Source organism: Mustela erminea, chromosome 6 (assembly GCF_009829155.1).
Source record: "Mustela erminea isolate mMusErm1 chromosome 6, mMusErm1.Pri, whole genome shotgun sequence".
Classification (NCBI taxonomy): Eukaryota; Metazoa; Chordata; class Mammalia; order Carnivora; family Mustelidae; genus Mustela; species Mustela erminea.
In genome coordinates this window covers 20,981,514-21,005,492 of record NC_045619.1, presented here as the reverse complement: position 1 = coordinate 21,005,492, position 23,979 = coordinate 20,981,514, and the positions used below count along the sequence as shown (strand labels likewise).

At 35.8% G+C, this 23,979-nt stretch overlaps 1 protein-coding gene across 3 annotated transcripts in view; it reads right to left on the bottom strand.

Moving 5' to 3' along the window:
* Positions 1 to 18,828: 18,828 nt before the first annotated feature.
* UHRF1BP1L (UHRF1 binding protein 1 like) overlaps positions 18,829 to 23,979 on the bottom strand; it is a 107,095-nt gene continuing 101,944 nt past the window's right edge. For 2 of the 3 annotated variants that reach the window (XM_032346650.1, XM_032346648.1), the window contains 2 exons: positions 22,263 to 22,456; positions 18,829 to 20,204 (listed from right to left, as the gene is read on the bottom strand). In XM_032346650.1, coding sequence (XP_032202541.1) covers positions 20,085 to 20,204; positions 22,263 to 22,456 — 314 coding nt within the window. In that variant the 3' untranslated portion in view covers positions 18,829 to 20,084. Of the gene's footprint in view, positions 20,205 to 22,262; positions 22,457 to 23,979 lie in introns of those variants that run through there. The other variant, XR_004286676.1, reaches the window with a different exon arrangement.

Genomic DNA, 23,979 nt, shown 5'->3' with positions numbered 1-23,979 from the left:
TTTACTGGAAACTTTATTATTTATTTTTTATTTATTATTTTTTATTATGTTTACTATTGCTTTAAATTAATAATCCCACAATTCCTAGTCTATTGCTCAAATCATGATAGCTCTCAAATTTACAATATGATTGTATAGTTTTAAATATTATAACTGTACCAAACAAAGACAATTATGTTTTATAGGAAATGAATTATTAGGCATTTTTTTAAAGTAGGGCTCAAACGCATGACCCTGAGATCAAGACCTGAGCTGAGAACAAGAGTCAGAGACTCAACCAATTGCGCCCTTTAGGCATTTTAAACTGAAGCATATTAGCAACTCAGCAATAATTTAGCTATTTGCTAAATAGCAATCTTTTCTTTTCTTTCTTTCGTTCTTTTTTTTTTTTAAAGAAACCACCTTGAGATTTAATGCATATACCCTTCATATCATTATTGAAACATATTTATAGAACATAAAATTCACCCATTATAAGTGTTAGGCTGTATGAGTTTTGGTAAATATATCAAGATGTGAAACCGCCACTGGAATCAAGTTTTTAGAACAGTTTAATCACCTCCCAAATTCTCCTATGTCCCTTTGCAGTCAAACTCCATCATCCCAAGCCACAAGGCAAACACTGACTGTCTTTGTGCTGTTATATTTCTGCATTTTCCAGAATTTTGTATTTGTATTTCATATATCTTTTGTGTCTGGTTTCTTTTACTTACCCTTACGTTTTTGAGATTCTTCCACATTGTTCTATAGACCAATAGTTGTACTATTTTCTTAGGTAAGTTATATTCTATCAAATACATATGCCTTATGTTCTTATACATTAACCAGTTGATGAATAGTTGAGTTGTTTCTATTGTTTAGTTATTATGAATAATGCTCCTATGAACATTCATGTACAAACCTTTGTGTGGACATATATTTTCATTTCTCTTAGGTAAGTATCTAAGAATGGAGTTACTGGGTCATATAGTAGGTGTATGTTTCAATTATTATGATACTGACAAATTTTTCCAGTGACTGCACCATTCTGCATTTCCACCAGCAATGTAGGAGAGTTCCAGTTGTACACATCCTTCCCAATACTTGACATTTCATTCTTTTTTTTAAGTAATCTCTACATCCAACATAGGGCTCAAACTCACAACCCTGAGATCAAGAGACATGCTCCACCAATTGAAACAGTTGGGTGCCTCTGTCCTTCAGTCTTTTCTTTCTTTTTTCTTTTTTTCTTTTTTCTTTTTTTTTTTAAGTAGGCTCCATGTCCAGTATGGAGCCCCTTTGGGGACTTGAATTCACAACCCTGAGCTCAAGACCTGAGCTGAGACCAAGAGTTGGACACAAGCTACTGAGCCACCCAAGCACCCCTCAGTCTTTTTAATTTAAAATGTTCTAATAGGTATGTAGTAGTATCTCACTGTGGTATTAATTTGCATTTCCCTATTTACTAATGAAGTTGAGCAGCTTTGTGTTACATACCTGTACAGATATTTTTCCTATTTCTTAAAATTGAGCTGTTTATCTTATTATTCAATTGCAAAAGTTCTTAATTATATCTGTAGACAAGCAAAAGATTTCAATTTTTTTAAAGCCTAGTTATCAGGTTTTTTTTTTTTCATTTATGGTTCATGTTTTTTGTGTCTTATAGATTAGGTCACAAAGATTTTTCTCCTATGCTTTATTCTGCAGGATGTATGAGCTATTCCAAAAACATTTCTTGAAAAACTATTATTTTCCTGTTGGATTTCTTTGACACTTTTACTGAAAATCAATTGACCACATAAGTGTAGGTTCATTTCTGGATTCTCAGCTCTGTTCCATTGATCTATATGTCTATCCTTATGAATCCTTTCATTTTTAATACTGTAGAACAGGATAATATTTAAAGAAAAATAATCATGTTCAATACCTTTCACTGAAGCATACAACTTATCAAAATTTAAATACCATAATAGCCAAACAAGTATGATGAATCTTTCTAAAAAACGTATTCATGGGGCACCTCGGTGGCTCAGTCGGTTAAGTGTCTGTCTTTGGCTCACGTCATGATCTTGCAGTCATGGATGGAGGCCAACATCAGGGTCGTCCCTGCTCAGCAGGGAGTCTGCTTCTCCCTCTGCCCCTCCTCCTGCTTGTGCATACCCTCTCTCTCTATTTCTCTCAAATAAGTAAACAAAAATCTTTAAAAAAGAATAATAATTTTCAGGGGGGCCTGGGTGGTTCAGTTGGGTAGGCCTCTGACTCTTATCTCGGCTCAGGTCGTGAGGTTAAGCCCTACATTGGGCTCCATACTGGGCATGAAGCCTACTTAAAAAAAAAAAAAAAAAAAAAAAAGAAGAACTTTCAAGTTTTCAAATTTAAGAGGGTTGAATAAACATGACTATGAGACAATTAAAGTGCAGTAAGAATATACATTGTTTCTTTAAACTGGTTCAAGTCTTTAACCACAGATGAATTATATCTATTGGTATAAAACAATACTAGGTAATGTAATGATAGAATCATTGTCAGTAATTTTGAGAAATGGAGAAGAACACAGGAGTTGCCAGAACACTGAAGATGTACAGATGTTTCCATTTTCAAAACATAAAAAATACATTCCAGAAACTAAATGCTGATAAGCATGATACTGAAAGCTGGAAAAATTATAAAACAGATGAAGCATATAGTTTACCCACATCTTTTCAAGCGATCATTAGAAAATAAAATGGGTTTTATACCAAACTAAATTATTTAAATTGCACACCTGAAAATGGCTCACACAGATCCTGAATTATTGTAAATGAATAATAAATATCTTTTTTAAAAATAAAGCAATACTAAAGTATTGTCTGGTAAAATCACATAATGAAGAGAAAGGAAAGAAATGAAGGGGGAAAAAAACCCAAAAAAATTATTTAAAAAATATGTACAATTCAGGGCACCTGGGTGGCTCAGTGGGTTATAGCCTCTGCCTTCAGCTCAGGTCATGATCCCAGGGTTCTGGGATCAAGCCCCACATCAGGCTCTCTGCTCAGCAGGGAGCCTGCTTCCTCCTCTCTCTCTGCCTGCCTCTCTGCCTACATGTGATCTCTGTGAAATAAATAAATAAAATCTTTAAAAAACAAAAAAAGTACAACTCTGCACTTAAAAAACAGAAAATCTTGGGGTACCTGGGTGGTTGGAGATCCAACTTTTGGTTTTGGCTGGGATTGTGGTCTCGGGGTCCCGGGATAAAGCCCCAAATTGGGCTGTGTGCTCAGCACTGAGTCAGCTTGTCCCTCTCCTTCTGCTCCTTCCTTCTCCAAATAAATAAATAAAATCTTCAAAAAGAAAACAAACAAAAAACAAAAACAAAAAACGAGATCTCGATGACATGGAACTACTTCAAATTATTAGAATTGATGCTCTCTGCACTGCACACGGTAGGCACTAAGTAAAACACTAAGTATAAACTGAGACATAGCCAGGTAGAAATTGAATATATGAGTTTGAAGTCCAGGGGGAAAGACAGGGCTAGAAGAGTCATACATTTGTGGCATTTAAATCCATGAGACCAGAAGAGATCACCTAGAAAGTGAATATGGACAGAGAAGACTAAGGACTGAGTCTTGGGACACTTAGGAAAATCAGGAAGACTTATTTTTTTTTTAAAGATTTTATTTATTTATTTGAGAGAGAGACAGTGAGAGAGAGCATGAGCGAGGAGAAGGTCAGAGGGAGAAGCAGACTCCCTGTGGAGCTGGGAGCCCAATGCGGGACTCGATCCCAGGACTCCGAGAGCATGACCTGAGTCGAAGGCAGTCGTCCAACCAACTGAGCCACCCAGGCGTCCCCAGGAAGACTTATTAAATAAGACTGTGGACCAGCAGCCCATGAGGTGAAGATGAAGACACAGGAGGGTGTGTCCCGAAAGCTAAATAAAGCAAGTGTTTGAAAAGGAGGAGGAGCTTCTGGGTGGCTCAGTTGGTTGAGCATCTGACTCTGGGGTTCAGCTCAGGTCATAATCTCAGGGTCGTGAGTAGAGCTCTGAACTGGGTGTGGAGCCTGGAGCCTGCTGGGAATTCTCTCGCTCGCTCTTCTTCTCCATTCTCCCTCCCTCTTCCTATCTAAAAAATAGATAAATAAAATAAAGGAAGAAGGGACAGACTGTGTCAAATGCTTCTGAGAGACCAGATAAGGACTGAGACTTGAAGCAAAGTAGAGATAGTATAAGAATAGCTTCAGTGGAATGGAAGGGGCAAAGCCTAATTGGGGTTTGTTCAAGATAAAATGGGAAAGGATGAAAAAGGGGCAGATGATACTTTGAATAGTCTTTCCACAGAGAGGAGCAGAAAAAATTAGCAGAGGCCAAGGGAATGTATGGTCAAGGGAAGTCTTTTGTTGTTGTTTTTTTTAGGTTAAGAAATTCACATGTTTGTATAGTGATAATAATATAGAAAAAAAGTGATGATGTAAGTGAAAAAAGAAACATTTCAGAAGAAAAAGTCTCGAATGTTTTAGAAGCAATAGTATTCGGCGTGAAAATTGAGAATTTGGCCAAAGTTGGCAGCCGGTATGATTCACTCGTGCAAGGTAGTATCTATAGGCACAGACATCATTAGACTGATAGATTTAGGGACTTTCAGGTTCAGAGGGTGTTCAGGTTTTCCAGGAAGCAGACACGGAGACAGAATGAGGAGCCTAAAGTGATTATTGGGGGGGTGACTCCCATAAAAGGAAAAGACAAGCATCAGGGGAGCCATCAGATATGTTGTAGACTTCTGCGATGCTACTGACAATCTGGGCCAGTCCAGCTCCAGAGTTAAGATTGCTCATGAGAGGAGTCCCACCTTGGATGGAAATGGATGGATCCTTGCCTACTACCTTGCTGTGTCATTCACTGGGGGTCACTCAAAAAGCGCATGGCCTCAGGTTGAAAGCTGACGTGGACACTGAAATCATTAACAGCTGGAAGCTATCAGCCAAGCACATACCTGGCAACTGGGCAACACATCCTTTCTTGAAGGGGAATCTGAGTGGGTATATGACACAAAATGTACAAATTCTCTTTTGATTACTTTGATCACTTTGATCTTCACAGTGAAATAATAAGCAAAGACATGGGTTTCAGCAGAAAGAGAGAAGGAGTTTTGCAGTTCTGTGGAAAGAGGAGAGGAAGCATGAAATAGTTGAAGAGCAGAACTGTTGAGTATGGAGGTATTACTAGGCAGCCGTGATATTCTAGTGTTCGGTGGATATAAATTTAAAGCAGATCGGTCGTCTGCCTGCTTCAGTCTTTTAAGCATCTGCCTTCGATTCAAATCATGAGCCTGGGGTCCTGGGATCCAACCCTGTATGAGGCTCCTTGCTCAGTGGGGGAGTCTGCTCCTCCCTCTGCCCCTCTTCCCCCTTGTGCTCTCTCAAAAACAAGTAAATCAAATCTTAATAAAAATAATCTATTTAAATTTAAAGCAAGATGAGCAGAATTATCAGGAAAAGAAGCAAGAATTGTTGACATAATTGAAGAAAACTTAGTATTAGATTTGAATCTGCCAAGTTAAAAAGCCAAATGCTAAGAAAAATAGAAACCAATGATTATACATGATGTAGAGGCTCTTCTTTTTAATTTAAAATATTTTGGGGGCACCTGAGTGGCTCGGTGGGTTTAGGCTCTGCCTTCGGCTCAGGTCATGGTCTCAGGGTCCTGGGATCAAATCCCATGTCGGGCTCTCTGCTCAGCGGAGAGCCTGTTTCCCCCTCTCTCTGCCTCTCTGCCTGCTTGTGATCTCTCTGTCATATAAATAAATTAAAAATATATATATATATTTTACACTAATTCTATCAATCAAGAAAAACAAGTTGTATGTAAACAAACAAGTATCATGGGGTGCCTGGGTGGCTCAGTGGGTTAAGCCTCTGCCTTCAGCTCAGGTCATGATCTTAGAGCCCTGGGATAGAGTCCCGCATCGGGCTCTCTGCTCAACAGGGACCCTGCTTCCCTCTCTCTCTCTGCCTACTTGTGATCTCTTTCTCTCTCTGTCGAACAAATAAATAAAATCTTTAAAAAAAAAAAAAAGGAAACAATCATTAACAGCTGGAAGCTATCAGCCATTCTGATAGCTGACCTCATACTTCCCTGAAGGGGCAATAAAACAACATATAAAGTGAAACGTTGTTTACCAGGAGAAATAAACAACTCAGTGTGATCAGTATAAACAATAAAGCAGATATATTATTTCACATTAGAATTTTTGATTTGGCTCTGAGATTAGTTAATTTGGTGGCTCAAGGATGTGGGTTCTTTCGACATCATTCTGCTTCACCAAGCTTAGGGTATCAGTCTTGTCCTCAGTTACTCATCTTTTTGTTCTTAAGATGGTCCTACAGTACCAGGTATTACAAGTAGACATATGAAGCAGAAGAAGAAAGATCTCACTGGCTGGAGTCACTTCAAATGCCCATTCCTAAACCAATCACTTTTAAGGGGAATGCAGTTGGCTTAGTAAAGTGCACGGCTGGGTGGAGAAGGGTGGATTACCCAACAAAAGCAGAGTTCTCTTAATCAGAAAGAAGAGGAAATGGCTGTGGGGTAGGTAACCAACAGTGCCTCCTTCATGAGGGGAAAAAAACATTATAACTTGAAATTAAAACCCCACTCAGCTATCTTTTTTTTTTTTATGAGAGCAAATTCTTGGACATAAAAATACTTAGAAAAAATATATCACCCATATTCTCTTGCTGAAAAATTTTTTGAAAATATTACATCTGAGCGAAGAATCAAACAACTCAGAAAGTGCTGAGCATGTTATGTTATCATGTTTAAAGTCATGTTATGAAAGAGTTGGTGATAATCCAGTAAAACAAAATTTAAGTCTAATTATTTGTTTTTAATAAGTATCTCTGCAAATTATACTGAAAACCAAACAGTTAAATGATATTAAAAACAGAAGTGTTTAGACAAGTGAAGAATTGGAAAAAGAACATTGCAAATGGAAGGGACAATAATGTGAGCATTTCCTAAGGCTAGAGTGGAGATAAGTGCAAGATAGGTTAGGCAGGAGTCAAATCGTGCTAAGCCTTAGAGCCATGTTAAGGATTTGCAATTTTAAGTATACTGGAAGTCAATGATGTATTTTAGGTAGAGGAGTGACATATCTGCATTAAGATCATTCTAGTTGCTCTTTATTTTCTTATTTCTTTAAGGGAGCCCAATGAAAAGCTTAAACTCACGGCCTTGAGATCAAGACCTGAGCTGAGATCAGGAGTTGGACACTTTGGGTGCCTGGGTGGCTCAGTTGATTAAGCATCTGTCTTTGGCTCAGGTCATAATCCCAGGGTCCCACATCGGGCTCCTTGCTCAGCGGGGAGCCTGCTTCTCCCTCTGCCTACAGCTCCCCCTGCTTGTACTCTGTCAAATAAATAAATCTTTATACTACTTATTTTGTGGCACTCTGTTATAGCAGCCCTATGAAACTAATAGACCAGGTTGAATTACATTTGGTCACACGGTAAAAATTATTAAGTGGGCAAATGATGAAAATCATTCCCATGCATACACTCCGAATTCTTTTTGCCTTTCTCTTATTTTATTGTACTTGGTTAAAAAAAAAAAAAAGAAAGAAAACCCTGATTAAATCTAATTTTTAGCTCTATGACTATACCTGTATGGTAAAACCTGGCTTGAGTAAAATACACAGCCATTGGTCTCACTTAAGATACATGATTATATATTGCAATCGGATAAAATACTGTTTGGAAATCATATTGTATTTCTCTACTTCATTCATTCTTCTTCACTCCTATAAAACTCTTTTCATATCTTCTCTCTCCTAAAGCCTCCAACAGCACCTGCCTAATCCTCACTCTTGGCTAATGACATCACCACCTATTTTAATAAGAAAATACAAACCTACATAAGAAAATTTCAAACTCCCATGACATCACCTCACTCACCTGCATTTGTCCCCATTTTCGTTGCACTCTATCTGTGCTACTGGCTAAAACCAGTCATTGTGCTTCTGTACCGTATGCCATCCCCTCTTGCCTATTCAAAGACATTTCTCCAAAAATGTCTTTTTTTGCCTCCATCGTAAAACTTCCCCTCAGAAGTGGAGATGCAACGTGGGGGATTTGGGGGGTAGGAAAAGAACAAATGAAACAAAATGGGATGGGGAGGGAAACAAACCCTAAGAGACTCTTAATCTCACAAAACAAACTGAGGGTTGGAGGGGGGATAGGGATAGGGTGGTGGGGTTATGGACATTGGGGAGGGTATGTGCTATGGTGAGTGCTGTGAAGTGTGTAAACCTGGCCATTCACAGACTTGTACCCCTGGGGCTAATAATACATCATATGTTTATTTAAAATTTTTTTTAATTATAAAAAAAATAAAAATAAATTTCCCCTCTCAGATCATTCCTATTAGCTACTATTTCTCCCTTCCTTAAACACACACACACACACACAACTTTTCTACCCCTCTTCCCTTTCAGTTAGAGCCCTCTCTTTCTCTTTTCCTTCATGAAATGGCATTCCAGTTTATACTCAATTATTACTTCATCAAATCTTGCCTTACTAATGGTGCTCTTTTAAAATGTGTTCCAGTTTGGATTGTGAATTATACGATCAGCCTATGTTTTAACGTAAAATTCCTTCGAAGAGTTATGTATGCTCATTCTCTCCATTTTCTCACCTTTTATCCTCGCCTGTGTCCCACTGCAGATAGGTCTTGCTTCCTCCAGTCTAGTGGAACTGCTTTTTTGAAAGCCACCAACCATGTCTGTATTGTTAAATCTAATGGTCAATTTTCACTCCTCATCTTTTTGACCTTTGAGCAGCATTTAACACAGCCAATCATGCCCCACTTCAACAATTTCTTCACTTGGCTTTCAGGGCACCACATGCTGGTGATTTTCCTACTGTCACTGCTTCTGGGTCTCCTGTCCTGATTCTTCCTCACCTCTCTAATCTCTGAACACTGGAGTGGCAAAGAGCTTAGTCTTTAAACCTCCTCTGCTTTTATCCATACCCTTTCCTTTTACTTAGGGAAGGAGATAAAATCCATCATACTTTTCCCACAATACCCCCTCCCCATCCCCGCCAAAGAGATGTGCTCAAGGAAAAGTAGATGATTCTTAACTTTGCCTAAGGAAGAGGGTTATTTGCAGGGATTTTGTTTTGCTGAATGTAGGTGTGTGATCACAAACCAATGATTCAAGTCCAGAGAGGTAGAACACTCCACTAGGCAATTCAGTAAATTGCTCAGATCAGAAACCACAGACCAACCCTAGATTCATATTTCACTAACCACATCCAATCTAATAGTAAATTCCCAATGGCAGCACCTTCAAATTATATTCAGGTTCCAACCACTTCTCACCGTTTCTGCTCTTTCAACAGTTCTGTCCCTATTCCTTTCAGTTGTTGATGTCACACAACATTACATCTTCATAAATTGTATCTCCAAAAATATAAGCTATTAATTTTTGAAAGCATTAGTCTCTTATATAGGAAACAAAATATGGAGATACAAACCAAAATGCCAGTAATACTAGCTTTTAGACTAATAACTGTTTTTTTAAAAAAGCATTAGTCTCTTAAATCTTGTAGAAAACAAAAAGTACAGTTACACACCATTGTTAAAATAATACTAGCTCTTATAATTGCCTCTGCATTTACCTTTACTAAGATTTAATTTCTTCATATGACTTTAAGGTACTTTATAATGTCTTTTCATTTCAATTTTGTTTGCTTTGTTTTTAAAGATGACATTCATGACAGTTAAGAGTGCTTCTGAGGATACAAAGTTTGTTTAAGCACTTTGGTAGTTTCTATCATAAGAAATTCATGGCTTTTAATGCAATTCTACTGTTGAGAACCTAGCCTAAGAAATTAATGCAATATGTAGATAACCTTTAGGCACAAAAATGTTCATTTAGAGTTATTTACAATAGTGAAATACTGGGGAAAATCCCAGTGATTAATCATAGAGCAATCGTTAAACAAATTTTAGTATATCTATTCAATGAAAAAGCATATAATTAAAATTATAAAGAACTGAGTGATATCAGGTAAATGCTCATGATCTATTAAGGACAAAAAGTATTTAGTGATTACATAAATGTAAATGTAAAGTAATTTGTATAATTGGAAAAAATAATGAGAAGTAACATTTTAAAAACAGTATACTCAGATGATATTTTAGAACTAAGTGGAGGGGTGACTGGCTGGATCAGTAGGTAGAGTAGTTGGTAGAGCTATGGGACTCTTGATTTCTGGGTCATGAGTTTGAGCCTCATGCTAGGAGTAGAGTTTACAAGAAAAGAAGGAAGGAAGGAAGGAGGGAAGGAAGAAAGGAAGAGAAGTCCTAGCCTCAGCAATCAGACAACAAAAAGAAACAAAATGCATTCAAATTGGCAAAGAACTCTCATTCTTCACAGATGACATGATACTGTGTGTAGAAAACCCAAAGATTCTTCCCCCAAATTGCTAGAACTTATACAGGATTTCGGCAACATGGCAGAATATAAAATCAATGCACAGAAATCAGTTGCATTTCTGTACACTAACAGTGAGGCAGAAGGGAAATTAAGGAATTGATCCCATTTACAATTGCATCCAAAATCATAAGATACCTAAGAATAAACTTAACCAAAGTGGTAAAGATCCATAATCTAAAAACTACAGAACACTTATGAAAGAAACTGAGGAAGACACCAAGAAATGCAAAAGCATTCCATGCTAATGGATTGGAAGAATAAATAGTGTTAAAATGTCTATGCTACCCAGTGCAATCCCTATCAAAATACCATCGATATTTTTCATGGAGCTGGAACAAACAATCCTAAAATTTATATGAAGCCAGAAAAGACCCCGAATAGCCAAAGGAATGTTGAAAAAGAAATCCAAAGCTGGGGGCATCACAATGCTAGACCTTAAGCTGTATTACAAAGCTGTAATTATCACAGGCACAAAAACAGACAGATCAATGGAACAGAATATAGAACCCGAAATGGACTCCAACTCTATGGTCAACAGATCTTTGATAAAGAAGGAAAGAATGTCCAATGGAAAAGGACAGTCTCTTCAATAAATGCTGCTAGGAAAACAGGACAGCCACATGTAGAAGAATGAAACTAGACCATTTTCTTACACCGCACCCAAAACTAGACTCAAAATGGATGAAAGACCTAAATGTGAGACAGGAATCCATCAAAATCTTAGAAGAGAACACAGGCAGCAAACTCTTCAGCCTTAGCCATAACAACTTCTTGCCAGACACATCTTCAAAGGCAAGGGAAATAAAAGCAAAAATGAACTATTGGGACATCAAGATAAAAAGCTTCTGCACAGCAAAGGAACAGTCAGAAAAACTAAAAGGCAACCTATGGAATGGGAGAAGATATTTACAAATGACATATCAGATAAAGATTTATAAAGAATTTATCAAACTCAACACCCAGAGAACAAATATTCTAGTCAACAAATGGGCAGAAGACATGAATAGACATTTCTAGAAAAAAGACATCCAAGTGGCCAAGACAGATGATAAAATGCTCCACATCACTCGGCATCAGGGAATATAAATCAAAACCACAATGAAATACCAACTCACACCAGTCAGAATGGCTAAATTAACAAGTCAGGAAACAACAGATGTTGGCTAGGAATGCTCTTACACGCTCCTCGAAGTGATCAAATTAAACCAAAGGTGGTTTAGGCAGGAATGCAATGTATTCTGACATAAGATAAAAGGGTGCATCTGCTGAGGAATTTCTGGAAAGTTTTATTTAAAGGGAAAAGAGGAAAAACACCCTTCTCCACCTTAATCCCCCCCTCCCCACGCCTGTGGATGGGGCTTTGTAGAGGTTTTCTGGGAGATGGCAGTGACACCTTGCAACCATGAGAAGTATGAGGCTAAAATCCCCTGCACTGAGGATGGCAGAAACAATATAATCCTTCATAACATCAGTGAGCATCCAGAACCACCCTATCTCCAGATGTATAGTTTTGTAATACTAAACAATAAATTACTTCTATTTTAAAACTTTCAGGGTATCACTACTTTTAGGTGGGTTTTAAGTTGTAGACGGAAGCATCCAAACTTATTTAAATGACAAAATTTTAAGAGGGACTCTGGCAAATTGGGGTACATCCAAATGACAAATAATGCAGTCTTTGGAAACTGTCTTTCAATGAGTAAGAGATTAGGGATGCTAAGCCTAGAAAATAGACTTGGCAAGAGATATACAGCTTTTGCAATGTGAGTGAGAACTGTAGGACCAACATGTAGTAAAAGGGAGCTATTCTAATTCATGAATGGGGGAAAAAAAAAAGACCAATTAGAACTACTTAAAACAGAAAGGTTTATGGGGTAGAATGTTTTCTTATTAGGAATTTCAGCTGTAATTTGGTGACTCCCCATTGGAAACTCTGGACTGATATTGGGTGAGAAGCCAACAAGAGGACTCCTAAGTTTCCTTCCAACTCTTCCACAATTTTTTTGACTTAATATTGCCATATTGATTGTACAAGCAGGAAGGAATAATGAATGTAAAATCATCAGTGTATATTTTTATATTATTTGTGATTCAATTTCTAAAATTCATCACACTATAATGGTCTCTGGACATATTAATCAAGTTACACAAAAAGTGGACCAATACAAAATCAAAGTTAAAGCCTACTCAGCAAAGCGTACTTTTACAAGAAATTAAATTCTGAAGGCCAAAAAGTGGGGAGGGGACATATTAAAGGTACGTGTAAAAACTGCAGTGTATTAACTGTACCCCACTAAAATTATGGAAAAGGCTTCCATACACGTTCACAGTAATTCTCAAATATCTGTACTAATGCAGCAAAAACTTAACACTTTTAGCAAAGATATACTTGGCTTTGGCATGTTTTTATATTGATACTATAATATGGGAATGCCTTAAATTCTGGAAATTTATAGAAACGGGATATTAAAAAGTTGATTATCTTGGTTATTCCATATCCCTCTCTAGACTTTTTAGTCTTTGTTAACTCTAAGGTTTAATGTGAAAAATCTCTTGTTCAACTGCAAGGGATGAAGTAAAAATAACTTCAGTGTGAAGAAAACAGCAAATGATTATCATAGCCGTGCTAATAATGCTAATAAGTATTATGAAGCAAATATACTGAAATTTGGACAGAGTGCTAAGATGCCGCATTATTGCTATACCAGTGAAATGTCTACAATGGCAGGGAATGTCCTCACTCACTTTTCATGTTGAAATTAGAATTTTAATAGTTGTGGGCATATCATTTATTCAAGAACTGCATTTCTGCATGTGTCAATTTTTGCACATTATATTTCAGAATTTCCATATCAATTTTTTGCTTTAAGTTTTAATTCAAGTGAATTGTTTACCATAAATCTTTTTCAAGTGCTTTATTATTGAGATACTATCCACTGTATTTCCTTACATTGTATTTGTCTACTATGGTTACTTTCAAAATTTCCTGCTCTGATTATACCATGTATCTATTTTAGAAAATTTTTTTTTTTTTTTTAAGATTTCATCCATTTTATTTGACAGACAGAGATTACAAGTAGGCAGAGAGGCAGGAAGAGAGAGAGAGAGAGAGAGAGGAGGAAGCAGGCTCCCTGCTGAGCAGAGAGCCCGATGCGGGACTCGATCCCAGGACGCTGAGATCATGACCTGAGCCGAAGGCAGCAGCTTAACCCCGAGCCACCCAGGTGCCCCACCATGTATCTATTTTAAATGGAGTGATTTTAAGTGTGAATGATGGACTTTGATCAGACCCCTATAATTTGACTCATATCCTGTAGAGATACTTCTGGTCTCTACTCATTTAAGCTTCCATATACCTATTTTTCATTCTCATTTATTCTTTTTTTTTTTTTTTTAAATCCATCGGGTTTATTTGCCACTAGCTATTAATTCTGGATCTAATTGACACTCCTTCTTCAGTTACGTTACCACTAAAGAAGGTGAGGGAGACAAGTTCAGAGTCTGGATTGGCAGAGGGTAAGCACGGAGGGGCTCATTCTCATTTATTCTTGATGACACTTGTGAGTCATTATTTTTGTTTTATCAGCCAAAACAATTCTGCTGAATGACTGCAAGATAAAAACTAAATCACCTCACTGTACTCTCCTAATCTCCATAATGCACAAGTATTTCTTCACTAAATGAGCAAATATTTTTTCATATACACAGTAAAGAATTAAGAATGAGAAATTTTACTTAACATTGTTTAGTATAACTTGTAAGGAATGAATTGACTTTTGATTGATGACATAAGCAAATTGAAAATAAAATCTAATTTTTAAGTTTTTATATACTGCCTTTTTGTCTAAATGGTTTCAAACCTTTTAAGACCCAGTTAATTCTTCTTGGTGATTTAGTGATATGTTTTCTTCTAAGGCCAAAAAATTATCACACATGTTTTATTATACAAATAGAAAAAAAGACATTAAGCAGATTTCGTATTTTTCCTAAGTTTCAAAATTTCAGACCTGACAAAACTATAGTGTTAGCAATATATATGCTAAATTTCAATATTGTAACAGTAACATGAATTCCCCTCCACTATACAGTGATTCATTAGATAGTATCTAATGGTTGATAAAAACTATCATGCTTACATTTTTACTTCCTGTTATCTTAATTTTTGTATTTCTCAAAAAAGACAGCCAAAAAATTTAAAAACTGTGAATTATAATTTAATGAAGAAACGAGTGTTTTAAAAACATAAATTAGTGCCTTAGTTTCTATATCCTGTGTAATTCCAGCTTTTAGTATTTTACATTTTTTTAAAGATTTTATTTATTTATTTGACACAGAGAGAGAGATTACAAGTAGGCAGAGAAACAGGCGGGGGTTGGGGGGGGGGAAGCAGGCCCCCTGCTGAGCAGAGAGTCGGATGCGGGCCTCGATCCCAGGTCCCAGGACCCTGAGATCATGACCTAACCTGAAGTTAGAGGCTTAACCCACTGAGCCACCTAAGCGCCTAGTATTTTACATTTTCTAAAAGTAAACTTAGCATAGCTCAAAATTTACTTTCCTGGGATGCCTGGGTGGCTTAGTTGGTTAAGTGTCTGCTTTCGGCTCAGGTCACAATCCCAAGGTCCTGGGGTGGAACAGCAAATCAGGATTCTTGCTCAGCAGAGAGCCTGCTTCTCCCTCTGCCTGCTGCTCTCCCTGCTTTGCTTGCTCAGGCCCTCTTTCTCTCTTTCCCTCTGACAAATAAATAAATAAAATCTTTTAAAAAAATTTACTTTTAGCATCTCTAGGCACAAGCTGAAATGAGATTGTTTGTACTTTAAGGAATTAGGCACAACTGATCCTGGGTATTAGTCAATTTGTCAAAATTTAAAACTATTTCAGCCACTACTCTTTTGGCGTTATTTCCATTTTGTTTAGCTGATAGGACTGTCAGATCTTGACAGCCACAACACCATATGTTACAACCAAAGCCAGATGACATTTTGGCATTGTAGCAGTTTTATGAAGAGATGTGGTAATTTTCTGTTTTGTGATGGTTTGAGATAAATCAACTAGAAGTTCAGATATTAAAAATTCTAAAGAAAACAGTATGGCAAATTTCTCCATTCCCCATCTTTTTCTTACCCTATGGACTCAAAGAGTCTGACCCTTGAAATAACTACCACTACCTACTTTCCTATGTTCCATCTCCTCTCATTTCAATTGAGAGGTAAAACTTAATACCTAGAAAATATCCTCGATACCTTATCCACTCATTTTATTCTTTCAACGTATTTACTGAGCACCTACTATGTACTAAACATGTATGAAGCATAAGGAATCCAAAATTGAACAGACAACAAAAACACAGTTCCTGTCCTCATGGAGTTTATAGTCTAGAGTCTACATTAATCAAATATGTATAATTACAAAGATGTTCAATGTTAAGTAGAGGTGTGTGTTCATGTGATAATATACAACAGTGGGTCTTACTACGTGACTGAAATTAAGGAATCCTTCCCTGAGGAAGTGATGAATAAACTAAGATCTGAAATACAAATAAGAATTCAACTCAGCCATGAACAGGGGAAGGTATTTCAGGCCAAAGGGACATGAACAAAGGCTCCTTCAGTAGAAGCAGCAGTTTAATTCTTACTTATTCCATATACTTCAAGTGCAATGAAGTACCAATTAGTAACTGAAACATGGTGTACAATGAGGCTAAGCAGCAGTAATAGCAACTAACCTCTACTGAATGTTTTTATTATTTTTATTTTTATTTTTTTAAGATTTTATCTATTTCGGGCGCCTGGGTGGCTCAGTGGGTTAAGCCGCTGCCTTCGGCTCAGGTCATGATCTCAGAGTCCTGGGATCGAGTCCCGCATCGGGCTCTCTGCTCAGCGGAGAGCCTGCTTCTCTCTCTCTCTCTCTCTGGCTGCCTCTCCGTCTACTTGTGATTTCTCTCTGTCAAATTAATAAATAAAAAAAATCTTAAAAAAAAAAAAAAAAAAGATTTTATCTATTTGATGGAGAGAGACACCAAAGAGCACGAGCAGGAGACATGGTAGAGGGAGAGAGGAGGAAGCAGGCTCCCCGCTGAGCAGGGAGCCTGATGTGGGGCTCAATTCCAAGACCCTGGGATCATGACCCAAACAAAGGCAGACAATAAACTGAGTCACCCAGGTGCCCCTATTGAGTGTTTTTAAAATTATGTGCGAGCCACTGTTTTAATATTTTGAGACATTAACTCTTTTAATGCCCAGAATTATACTAAAAAGTAAATACTGGCTCTAACATATAGGTCACATAAATATTTTTGTTTTCCTGTTAAGAGCAAGAAAAAGCCATTAGAGGGCGCCTGGGTGGCTCAGTGGGTTAAGCCGCTGCCTTCAGCTCAGGTCATGATCTCAGGGTCCTGGGATCGAGTCCCGCATCGGGCTCTCTGCTCAGCAGGGAGCCTGCTTCCTCCTCTCTCTCTCTGCCTGCCTCTCTGCCTACTGTGATCTCTCTATGTCAAATAAATAAATAAAATCTTTAAAAAAAAAATAAGAAAAAGCCATTAGAATGTCTCAAGGGGTGAGATAGGGGTAGGTGGGTTGCCTTCATTAAAACTGCACTTCAAAAGAGAATTATGCCTGCAGTAGGGTGGATCAGAGGAGGGCCATAGTAGCTGTAGGAAGAAGAGTTAGGAGGCAACTGCAGTAAAGCAGACAAATGGTGCTGATTATAGTTAGGGAGATGGGGAGAAGCAGAAAGATGCAGACACATTTCAGAGGTGACAGGACGGAAAGTATTTAAGAATAGCTCTAGGTTACTAGTTTGGGAACCAGGGTGATAGTGGTACCATTCACGGAAATAGGAAATGCCTTGATTAGAGTGTAGGTTAAAAACAAACTTGAAGTCAAACTCCTATAGGGACAAATATCAAACAACTACAATAAAAATCCAGAAAGGAGTTTCTGGTTAATATCCCACATGTATTTTTGTGCGATCACACATAGCCATTCCTACATCGCTTAAATTAATATAACATTTCATCACAACTAATGTCACATGGTGGTCTTTTGAAATTCCAGGACAAAATAAGAAAAGAAAAAAATACAAAATACCAAGAAAATGTTTATGATGTACATAAAATTAAAAGGCAAAACATGATTACCATTTCCTTCCCTGATCACTAACATCTCTGCTAGAGATTTAGGGGAAAAAAAAAAAATCAAAATATGGCAACTTTTTTCTAATTTATGGTCATTAAGTAACTGGTAAGTTTATCATAGGGTTATTCCTATACTTCTCACACTGAAAAAGGTTGGCGATAACATAAACAAAAATTCTCCCATTATAGTTTGAAAAAATATATGCACATCACACACACAATTAAAAATATATTGATCTTTAAAAGAAAAACAGACAAAAGAAAATAAGGGATTCCTCTCTCCACCTCTGGCAAAATCTGTGAATTAATGAGGAAGGGAAAATAAAAGCATATAACTGGGATCTAAATCAAAAGGTCACAGTATTGTGAATATGTCAGTCAAATCACTTGTTCATTTTAAGCCTTAGGGGTTTTTTTTTTTTTTTTAACTTCTAATATATGAGTAATACCTACCTCCCAGATTTGTTGTGAGAATTACATGAGATGTTTTTCAAAGTGCTTTATGAATTTTAAATCTCTATAAAAATAGTACTCACTATAAATTTTAAAAAATCCAACAAAGCATACAAGAATGCTCAGATCCATGTTAATTATCTCTACTGTTTATGTACTTTTCTTGAGAAGGCCAAGTAAACTGAAGAGGAATAAGTAAAACATTCAGCTTCTGTAAACGCTAAATAATCATACCATAAATTTAAAACTTCTATGGAGCAAAGGGGTCAATCCTGAGAAACTGTCAGTTCTGAAGATATTAATGACCCATCAATCCTGCTTTTCTATAAGAGGCTGTTGTTGAATACTTACCTACAAATCAAAAGCACTCTAAACTATGGATATGAGCTATATGTTTTTAATCCTTAACTAGACCTCTGCTTTTAATCTAAGCCTAAGATACAGTTTTAGATTAACATGGTTTAATGTGATTTTTAAAATACTCTGAGGGTAAAAAAAAAAAAAAAAAAGTAATTTAATTTGTTCTTTGCTGTAACCTTAGCTCCCAAAACAGGGTCTGTACTATTAAATAATGAAAATGGATGTTACAGAAGGGGGGGGGGCAGTATTATTTTCAGTGAAATCTAAATCACCCCAACACTTAATGTAAATGAAAGATGTAATTTCATCTAAGTATTCAGATACAGGGATGGCTGTATAAGTCATGCCTAACAAGCAAAGCACCATAAAGTATCATAATGTTGTTTAAAATTTTCAAGTATCTTAAAGAAAGAGTAGTCTGAGCTGTTTCATGTTATAGCTTGGATATATTTGTTTTAAGAATGTTAATTTTAAAATAGACCCACTTAATTTAATTCTATCAGAAATATATTGTAAATCTTTAAAAATGTCGGTTTCTTAAACACTCATAAACTTATTTCATAGCGCATGATTTTCTCTCTTGTGTTGGTTTCAACCTTAACAATCCCTAGAAAATAGAATTCAAAGTTTACTAATTATTCTTATTATAGAAGATAGTATTTATGTCACATACACTTTTAATCAAAACTAGCTTTATAAATACAGTATGTGCAAACATCTACCTAATGGTAATACAAGAATGGTATGAAATTATTTTATGTATATGAAAAAAAATTCTCTGAAAACATTCCCCTCCTTAAACAGAGAAAAGATAAATAATATAAATAGTACTAATTAAAATTTTTATAGTTATAAATGCTGCCAAATTTAGGATTGTTAAATTACTCTTTTACTTCTAACAATAACTGTTTAAAGGAATGTACAAGTAATATTTTTTAAATCAGCTGGCCATATACTGTAATGTTTTGCTTTTTACAGTTTGTGCTTTTTATTTTTACATTTGTATGATCCTTTTAGTTGAAAATTATTATCTTTAACTTATACAGTTTATTCATCATTTTAAATGATTTCTTTTTCACACTCTCAAGTTACTTTGTAAGATCAGTAGGGTGATGATTTTCAAATTTTTGAACCCAGTCAATATAATTTATTAACTTGATTGGACTTTTCCACAGTAATTAAATAATTATAGATTTAAGTACATAATTCTAATAACATTTAAAATGTAAGCCTCCTTTTAAATTACATTAGCCCTAAAAGCATTTGAATCTTTGTAAATAATAGTAAATTATTAACAAATAGTGATAAATAAAATCAGCAATCTGTGAGAACACAACAGATTTCCATTTTTCTTTTTAAAAAGTGCCTATAATGTGATATCAAAATTAGGAAATGACATCTTTCCATTAGGCATGTGATTATTTTACAGTATTTGTTGACTTCCCTCTATCACACCAGTTTAAAAGAGTTTGATTAAACCCCAAAACACAAACGGAAGATTGTAATGCCGTACCTAATACCTTCCAAACTGGCTTTGGAACAGTCTACTACTTCATCACATTGTATTTTATTTTATTGTCTTTTCATGAAAAGGAAAGTCTTTCACTAACTGGTAACATAACATTATAAATATAACCTCCCTACTCCACAGCTCTAATTTGAATTTTTGACTGCCACTCCTGCTATTCAACTGTCATCTTCTTTATATGATGAAGAAGAGCATCTTTTTCCAAGTGAGCCTCTGCAAGAGCCATTTTAGCTTTGGCCAATTCCTGTTTAAGAGATTCATTCTCTTCCATGAGCTGAAATGATAAATTTGGAAAATAAGAGAATTTAATCATTTTAAGAAAATACAGACTATTCACATAGCATCTAAAGGTGTGACACATGGGGTAGTAAAAATACCCAATGCTGGAGAGAGTGACTTAAGCTGAAATTGCTTGGAGAAGCACTTTAAAATGTTCATAAGTTTTGACTCAGCAATTTAAAACAAGAATTCACTCCTAATTTCCAAATCTATTGGTGCCTTTGTTTAATTTCAGTTTCTCTAGACATCTCTGTGGTTTACACACCGCTCACCTTGCTCTTCCTTCCTAAGCCTCTCTCTTTTGACTTTCACGCCTCAGCTGTTTCATGTTTATCTCTTTCCACCTACAGACATTTCTTCTCTTCCTCTGCTGTTTATGAACCCTTAAATTTTACTACACCGTTAGATTCCATAACTGGTCATCTTATCACTTGAGTCACTCTCTTAGATGATCTCATCTACTCCTATGGCTTTATCACATAACTTGATCCAGCACAAACCTCTGTCTTGAGCTACAGAGCCATATTCTGAATATCTCTGACCTATATTATGAATATTCTCTTTAAATATTTTCATCTAGATGGCCAAAAGATCAAGATTAAGACAGCTCAGGGGTGCCTGGGTAGCTCAGTCGTTAAGTGTTTGCCTTCGGCTCATGTCATGATCCCAGGGTCCTGGGATTGAACCCCACATTAGGCTCCCTGCTTGGCAGGAAGCCTGCTTTTCCCTCTCCTACTCCTCTGCTTGTGTTTCCTTTCTTGCTGTGTTTCTCACTGTCAAATAAATAAAAGAAATCTTTAAAAAAAAGAAAAGACTCAGTTCAAGTATATTATCCTCTTGGAACTATTCCCTAAACCCTAACCATGAAGATTTAATGATAAAAATAAGAACTTTCTCCCCCCCCAAATACATTTATACAAATATATTAATACATATACATTTAACTTCAAAGAGTTCTCAGACTTCTTTTATTTCTTTTTAAAAGATTTTATTTATTCAATAGACCGCGATAGATCAGAAGTAGGTAGAGAGACAGGCAGAGAGAGAGGGGGAAGCAGGCTCCCTGCTAAGCAGAGAGGCCGATGTGGGGCTCGACCCCAGGGCCCTGAGATCATGACCTGAGCTGAAGGAAGAGGCTTAACCCATTGAGCCACCAAGGCGCCCCTCTCAAACTTCTTTTAGTCCCAGCCTAAGAATTCCTGCCTTATAGACCAAGTTGGGTATTTCCCTATATTTCTCCAGTCTCCAGCACAACACTTGATATGGTATGTTATGACCTCAAATTACACACCCCCAACTTTCCTACTAGACTTTTGAGTTTCATGATAGGGATGATACATTGTTCAATTTTACATTCTTAGCTCAAAGTTGACATCCAAAAAATCCTGGTGAACAGATGAATGAACTCATTCTTTGGTTCTACCATAAAGAATTAAAATTCTACTAGATATTGTAATAACAAGAAGAACAGCTCAAATGTTAAAATATTAACAAATATTAAGAGGAAGGATAAGAAATGACAGTATATTCACAACCATGTTACTCTGCCATTAACAATAAATATGAAGCATACATAGCAATATGGAAAAATATTTGTTAAACCATGTTAACAAAATATAGTGTATTACTAGAATAATAATTGTTTTGAAAGATTATGGAAAAGAGCCTGAGAGGAAAAACTTTTAAAAATATACTGATAGCACTGCAGAAAGTTAGACTGTATTAAAGTTGTTTAAAAATATTTTCCAATTCTGAAATATTACAATACTTATGCAAAGTTAACAATTAAGACGAAAAAATAAATATCCTCCAGGAATCTTTTCCAGATTCCAAGAACTAGTACTCTCCTAGACTACAACCTCTGTGAAGACGGAATATCCCAGTCTCACTCGACACTATTTCTATAGCATCTAACACAGTGCCTAGGCAAACACTCATAAACAAGCACTCAAGAAACATTATTCAAATAAGTAAATAAATAATGTTTCAACTTTTTCATATCTAATATTTTAATTGCCCAAACTGAATGAGAATAAATTAATTTTCCCATTACCTGTTCCCTAGTAAAGTCAAAGCAGCATTCAGGAAAGTTAACTGACTGAGAAGGCCAAGGAACCTCTGGACTCGTCTGAGTGGCTTGAGTGACACTGTGTTGTTTCTTCAGATCATACTTTTCACTGGTAAGCAGCAGTGAGTCACTTTTGACTTTTTTTTTCAAATCATTTCCAGTGTTAAGCATCTGAGAATCTGACCAGACAAACAAAATGCTCAAATAACATTGTAAAATATATGATAAATACTAAGTTCTATTGTTAAAAAATACTTTAAAAAATATATCTCTATTAGTATGAAGACATTATTATTAAACAGAAAAGCAATAAAGTCAATAAACAAAAAATCTTATTTACTGAAAAGATAAACAAAGTCAACCAAAGTTTAAACTGACAAAAAAAAAACAAAATTACCAGAATCAGAAATTAAAAATGTCACATTACTATCAATCTTACAGAAATAAAAATGACTTAAAGAAATACTATGAACAATTGTATGCCAATAAATTAGATAACTTACATGAAACAGAATAACTACCAAACTACTAAAATGGACTCAAAAAGAAATGGACAATGCAAATACACATATAGCAAATAAAGAGGTTGAAATAAGAATTAAAAAAACTGACCACAGAGAAAAGTCCAGGCCCAGGGGGTTTCAATGGTGAATTATATCAAAGGTTTAAATAACAATTAATTACAAATCTTTACAAACTTTTCTAAAAATTGAGAAGCATTTCTGAATTCATTATGTGAAGCCAGACAAATCACAAGAAAACTAAAATCAATATCCTTAGAAATATGAACATAAAAATCCTCAACAAAATATTAGCAAACTGAACCCAGCAATGTATATAAAAAATTAGATACCATGGTCAAGTGAAATTTATCCCAGGAATATAAGAGTAATTTAATATCCAAAAGTCAATTAATGTAACACATCACATCAATACAATAAAACAAGAGCCCCATGATCATCTCAATAGATGCCAAAAAAATTTTAATAAAATCAACACTTTCCCATGAAAAAAACACTCTGCAGACAAGGAACAGAAGGAAACTTCCTCAACTTGATACAGAGCATCTACAAAAAACCCACAGTTAATACCATACTTAATGGTAAGAAACTGAATGTTTTCCCACTAAGATCAGGAATAAGACAAAGATATTTGTTCTCAACATTTTTACTCAACCTTGTCCCAGAGGTTCTAGCCAATGCAATTAGGCGAACAAAGTAAAAGGAATCCTGATTAGAAAAGATAAAATGAAACTATCTTTATTCACAGATGACATGATCTTGTATATAGAAAAAAAAAAAAACCCAACTAAAAAGTCCACTAAAAAACTCTTAGAACTAACAAATGATTTCAGACTTCCTGGCAAGATACAAGGTCAATATACAAAAATCAACTGTTAATTCTAAATACTTGCAATAAACAATCAAAACTGAAATGAAGAAACAATTTATTTAAAATGTCATCAAAAGGAATAAAAAACTTAAAAATAAATTTAACAAAAGAAAGTATAAAATTTATGCTCAGAAAACTAAAAGTTTTCAGTAATCTCTTCGATATCAGCCATAGCAATGTTTTTCTAGGTAAGTCTTCTGAGGCAAGGGTAACAAAAGCAAAAATAAACTATTGGGACTACATCAAAATAAAAAGTTTCTGCACAGCAAAGGAAACAATCAACAAAACTAAAAGGCATCCTAGGGAATGG